Source organism: Penicillium subrubescens (genome assembly GCF_028828155.1).
Source record: "Penicillium subrubescens strain IBT 31985 chromosome Unknown utg000009l_segment0_segment0, whole genome shotgun sequence".
Lineage (NCBI taxonomy): Eukaryota > Fungi > Ascomycota > Eurotiomycetes > Eurotiales > Aspergillaceae > Penicillium > Penicillium subrubescens.
Window position 1 is genome coordinate 451,436 of NW_026643159.1, and position 5,348 is coordinate 456,783.

General features: G+C 48.7%; 2 protein-coding genes across 2 annotated transcripts; both read right to left on the minus strand.

Moving 5' to 3' along the window:
- Positions 1–1,721: 1,721 nt before the first annotated feature.
- N7473_011213 (uncharacterized protein) lies at positions 1,722–3,470 on the minus strand (the record flags this gene model as incomplete). The annotated part of the gene is made up of 1 exon (XM_057157152.1): positions 1,722–3,470. The coding sequence occupies one exon, from the start codon at positions 3,468–3,470 to the stop codon at positions 1,722–1,724; it is 1,749 nt and encodes a 582-aa protein (XP_057004274.1).
- A 72-nt stretch (positions 3,471–3,542) lies between these two features.
- On the minus strand, positions 3,543–3,989 carry N7473_011214 (uncharacterized protein; the record flags this gene model as incomplete). The annotated part of the gene is made up of 1 exon (XM_057157153.1): positions 3,543–3,989. One exon carries the CDS (start codon positions 3,987–3,989, stop codon positions 3,543–3,545), a length of 447 nt encoding a protein of 148 aa, XP_057004275.1.
- Between the last annotated feature and the right edge of the window lie 1,359 nt (positions 3,990–5,348).

Consider the following 5,348-nt stretch of genomic DNA (forward strand, 5'->3'; position numbering starts at 1 on the left):
TACATCGTTTCATTGCCGCCCAAGATTACGTTGATCTGTTAGCATATTTCATCCGTTTCTAACTTTCTGTGGCAATTTCTGCTACGGTACCCAACCAGGCGTTGTCTGCGAATTCAGCTTATAATTCTGGGTAATGGGATCCCTTTGATCAATACCTACATGAGAATATATATTACATTGTTCACTCTAAACCCTTGTCATTCGTTCGAAATTCTCAAGTTCATTGTCTGCTGATAAAGGATGGGTTTGTACAGCCCGTTACATACAAAGCGCATTGAACATGCACTGTATGAATTTGTAGCTAGTGGTGTACATAGTGGTATGAATTTCGAATGTCAGAGGATGTGCTTGAGACCTAAGGGTATCTCAATCCACTCGGGACCTCACGGTACAACCAAAAAGGGTAGGTTTATATCAGAAAGTGGCAAGGAATGAATTGCATCAATGAAGAGGATCCATCCCTGGCGCTCCTACATCACCAATGGGGCAATCGCGAAGTTGCGCAGCACCTATGACTGCATCAAGGTATTCACCGGACTGGAAGACGAACTCAGCATGACAAGGGATTCGGGAATACAATCACCTTGAAACCAAACACAGTAGGAATATTGTGTCTGCAGACAGGCCGACCGGCTGTATGGGTTCACTCGCCTGGTAGCTTTATTGAAGGTAGTGGGATGTTGCTGCCGCGGCTTTGAGCTGTTTAGGCAGGCTATTAGGCTGGAAAAATATGATTGTTCTTTCAGCAGAAATGAAGAGAACCGAATTATGTCAACTTAATCGAATGAGCGTGACTGGACACAAAGAATGTTTTTACGTTAGTTAAAGTGGCCAGGAGGAATCTGCGGTTCGCGGGATACTCTCCTGGCCAGCCTTCCTAGAAATCCACATCTGCGATTCCGCGTTGGGACGTAGGCTGGGCACGGCTAACCTGAAACGTTCTGCTATTAGGACGTGTCCACATGGCCGCTGTACTTGGATGCCGCCGGCCATATATTCGCCCATTCCTATTATCTTACATCTCCAAGACCACTGCCTGAGAATCATTACTCGGTCCTCCGAGCAAAGGCGGAATACAGGGAATGATAGAAGCCCTTGAGAACCGTGACCTTTAATTTAAGCTATATTTGACCCCACTGACCCGGCTCATAGCGGGCAATTGGACTGTCGTACGGCACATGCCTAAGCCCCAGTATTTCGGGGTCGACTACTCATATCTCTGATGGCAGGTCCATCTGCCGCAGACCTTGGTCTGTGGTGACCAGTCCTCTGGGGAGCTCCTTTGGTAAGTGAGATTTATTCGTTCATAGTCTGGACGACCGCACCTGCGGTTGTTGACCACTGTCAGTGTCCCGCAACGGGCTCATCGGGACGGGGCTGGTTGTTCTCGTGAATCGTGCCGATATCACTTCGCCAAGCCGGACGGTCGGCAAGGATGACACGGTCAACGCTCACTACGTTCGGTTGGAGGCCTTTGTTGGGGCACCACTATCTTCACATCTGGGTCTATGAAATGATTGCAGAGAGGTATATCGGGCTGGATGGCTGGTCATATGCAAAATGGAAATCCGAGAGGGAGCCTGCCTCGTGTCTTATCGACCTAGACAAATGATGCAGCAAAGAGACTTAAGTGGCAGCGAGGAAACCGAAAGTTAGGTGCAGCAAAATTACTGACGGCAACTTGTACTTTACATCAGCGTCGTGGGTTTGGAGTCATCAATTCACGTAGACTTCAAGCAGAACGTCTTTTCGTCCCATCCAAATCTGCGCCTCAGATGCCTGCCAATGTTCCGAGCGGCGTGAAATTCATATTTCGAGTGTGGGTGAGGACTGTGTACCTGAATCCTCTGCCGAGTTTTATAATGAATAAATCCCACCGAGGAGCCAGAGGTAGATTCTGACCGGAAGCCAGCTTCCGTCATTGCAGACATGAAATCTCTCCAGGGGAGCTGCCCCGGGAGCGCACCTTCCCATCTGTGAGGAAGTAGCATTCGAAACACCTGTAGAGATTCATGCGTCACGCTAATCTTTGGGGTTGGAGTGCCGTCTTCTGGTGGCGGTATGGGGAATTCTGACGAAGGCGCTTGCGCAGGCCCCCGTGTTTTGGCCTTCTCGGGTTGCGTATTACCTGTTTGGCTTTTGCTAGGTCTCTGTTGTGTACGATGTGCGAGCTCGAAATCAATCACATCCTGTGAAACCTGAGGAACATGAGGAGCCCTGGGTTCTCGACGACTCATGGGCTCCACCCAGTTGGGAGTACGATATGGTACCCAAGTTGCATCAACGGGCAGTTCCATCTGTTTCAGGTGGTCCAAGATCTCACGATCCGCCTCCGCCCAAAATTTATCGAGGTTGGCTTCTGCACGTTGCATTGCATTCGTCCGCTTGCGCGAGGGTTTCTTGTTCACCGGATAGGCAAATCGCTCTTCCACGGGCGCGACTGACGTAGCCAAATCCGACTGGTTCCACGCCTTGTCCGGCAACAGCCATCTCGCCTTAGCTTTCTCCCAGTCTTGACGGAAAGACGCTTCTTTTCGCTCGAGTGCGCTTCTAATGTTTCTGGCCCACGGCTGGAAAGCAAAGATCTCGCGCACGCACTCTGCCAGTGCAGATAACTCCGAAATGGTCCTCATCACCAGTGGTGACAGGAGGCTGACGGTCGCCTGATCTTTCAAAAGAACGGTATCGAATAGATCCATGAGTGTGGGGAGACCAACGTCTTTCCTAATGTCTTTATTCATGAGCATCGCGACGGTTCTGATTATTCCGCCTTTGGTTGTGTCTTCGCAAGCTTGCTGAGTAGGGAGATACTGAAGCTTTCCGTCTAGGGTTATCGTCTTTCCGAACGAATCTCGCATCAGAGGTGATGGTGGCAAGACTTCCAGAAAGGTTGCGAAGGGCATTTCAAACATCAGCTCCAGCAACCACACCATGTTGGCAAGTGCATCCCCCAAGGGCTGAGAGAGGGCTTCGTGAGGCTCCAAACCTACCCCATGGTCGGCCATCAATTGAGATAGGGCCTGTAGCTGCACCTTCACCGCGGTCCACATTCCCAGGGCAGCATAAGCTTCACGTATCACCACGCGTATGGTGTAATTCCATGATTCCTTTACTTGGACTGGTCGGGCGGAGGGTGACCAGGCCACGTGCTCCATCGCGTGATCCTTTCTCTCACGGAGCATGTCGGCAAAATACCTGGGATCCTCTCGCAGTGCGCGCATGTGGTCCTCCGCTGCATCCAGCTGTGCGTCAACGAAATGGAGTAGAGAGTGCGCATCGAAGTGCACGGGCGACCGATAAAACGAGTGCCTCCTGACGCCCAACAATGCGTTCGCGTTCCGCTGTTCGGGTGACGACTTCGGTACACTTTCCTCGGGCATGTCCTTGCATAACGAGGTTGCAACGTCAGCCAGAAAACGGTACAGGCGCTGTTGCCTCTCTAGAACAAGAAGCCCATCGCCAGCATTCATCCGTATTTGCCTCGTCTTTGCGCAATCCACGTCACGCTTCAGCAGCTCTCCGTATCGATTGCCAGCGTCATTCTAAAACACGACGTCGTAGGTTTCAGCCAAGTGTTTTTCCTGCTGAATATTCGAGGTCATGACGCCAAATTCTACTGCCTCGCGGTCGGCGAAGATGAAATTATAAGGTGGGTCATGGCAACGGGCGCTCAGGAAATCCAAAAGTGTGTTCTCATCCTTCAATGCCCGCAAGCTAATATCAGGCCACATGAATACCGCAGGGTTGTCGGAACTACCATCATAGCCGGTTCGGTTGTACTCCCAGAGATCAGGTCGTTGCAAAATAGGCATCTTTTGCCATGCTTTTTCAAGCCGGTTCTGGCGTTTTTTAGTATTGTACTTCTTCCAACGGAACTCGATGGTCGAATAGTTCTCCATCAACAATTGCAGCCGAGCATAACTCTTTGTAATACTCTCTGACGACTGTAAGATCTTCTCACCGATCTCATCGCTGGTAATTGTCGACATTTTCCTCTTTTTGGGGGGCAGGGGATGACGTTGCTGATGGCAGTGGACAGTCAGGGGTCAGGGAACAGTCACGTCCGATTCGTCTGTCACGCGTGGATTTACTACCAAGTGAACAGTGAAAAGGGGAACACTCGTTGGCAGCACACCCGCAGATATGCGTGTTGATTCAGCAGCAATGACAATAATTAACTCAGACCGCCACTGGTTATAGAGAGAGAGAGAACCACCTAGGGGGGGGGGGGGGGAAGGGGAAACTGGTTATTCAATACCATCAATACCGTATTTTACAAGCGGGGTGTATTACCCGAATACTCTTTCCGACAACGGGCGGGATATATGACTAAAATTGCGTATGCGGGTGCTTGGATGTAACTATTCGAGAATTGAATACATTGCAAAAGATCATAAGCGGAAGTCTTGCCGTAAGAGACGAATTCAAAAGTGCCACTGAGTAAAGCAAGGGAAAGCCGGAGGGAAGCTGCGAGAAAGAGCCAAATTTGGACTCCGGAATAAAAGTATTTCCGTAACACCAGATCACAGTACAATACGGTCATGATTGTGACAACCCTGTGACAATCTGGGGTAACAGCTGTCGTAACAGATGGATAAGTTCGGTCGCATGAAGTACCCAGACCCAACTTCAAAGACACAACTTTCACGAGACATGGAAGGAGACATTAATATCTGCCTGAAATTATACGTAACGTAAAAATCAGATATCCTGGACCCCTGTGACGCCGGAGCGAGAAATGATTTTTGTTCCACAGTGTACCTTAATTCCCCGTTGACGGAAGTTCGCGCAGCCCCCTCTGGATCAACTCGATATATCATTGACCTAACAATAGAGAGCATTCAATTAGAGAGGCAGAGAATAACACACATGTAATTGTATATAATAATAGTTCCTTTTCCTGTTGTTCCTTTTCCTGTTTTTATCTCCAATTGTGTTGCAGGTATCTAGGAGCCTTTTCAGCACACCTACACACCGCCTTATTTCGGCACCTCATATATCCGTTAGCCTTGGCATGGACAGTCTTTTTGATCCGCCTTTCGGCGGAAGGACATGACGAACACTTGATAACGTAACTTAGTTCTCGGTCAACCCAATAACCCCAAAACCCCATATTAAATGCGATTTTTCACAACTTCATATTTCAACCCATAAGGCGCATGGTATAGTCTTAGGACAATTCAGTTATTTTATCAGGCTGGAAATAATTTAGGGTGCGATAACATTGGTATATATACCTATATTGCTCTCTTGGAGCGTATTTTTGGTAATATGGGTAAATAGTACTTTTATGAATATTTCATTTATCCTACGCTGTTTCTAATACTAAGGATTTACATATTAACGTC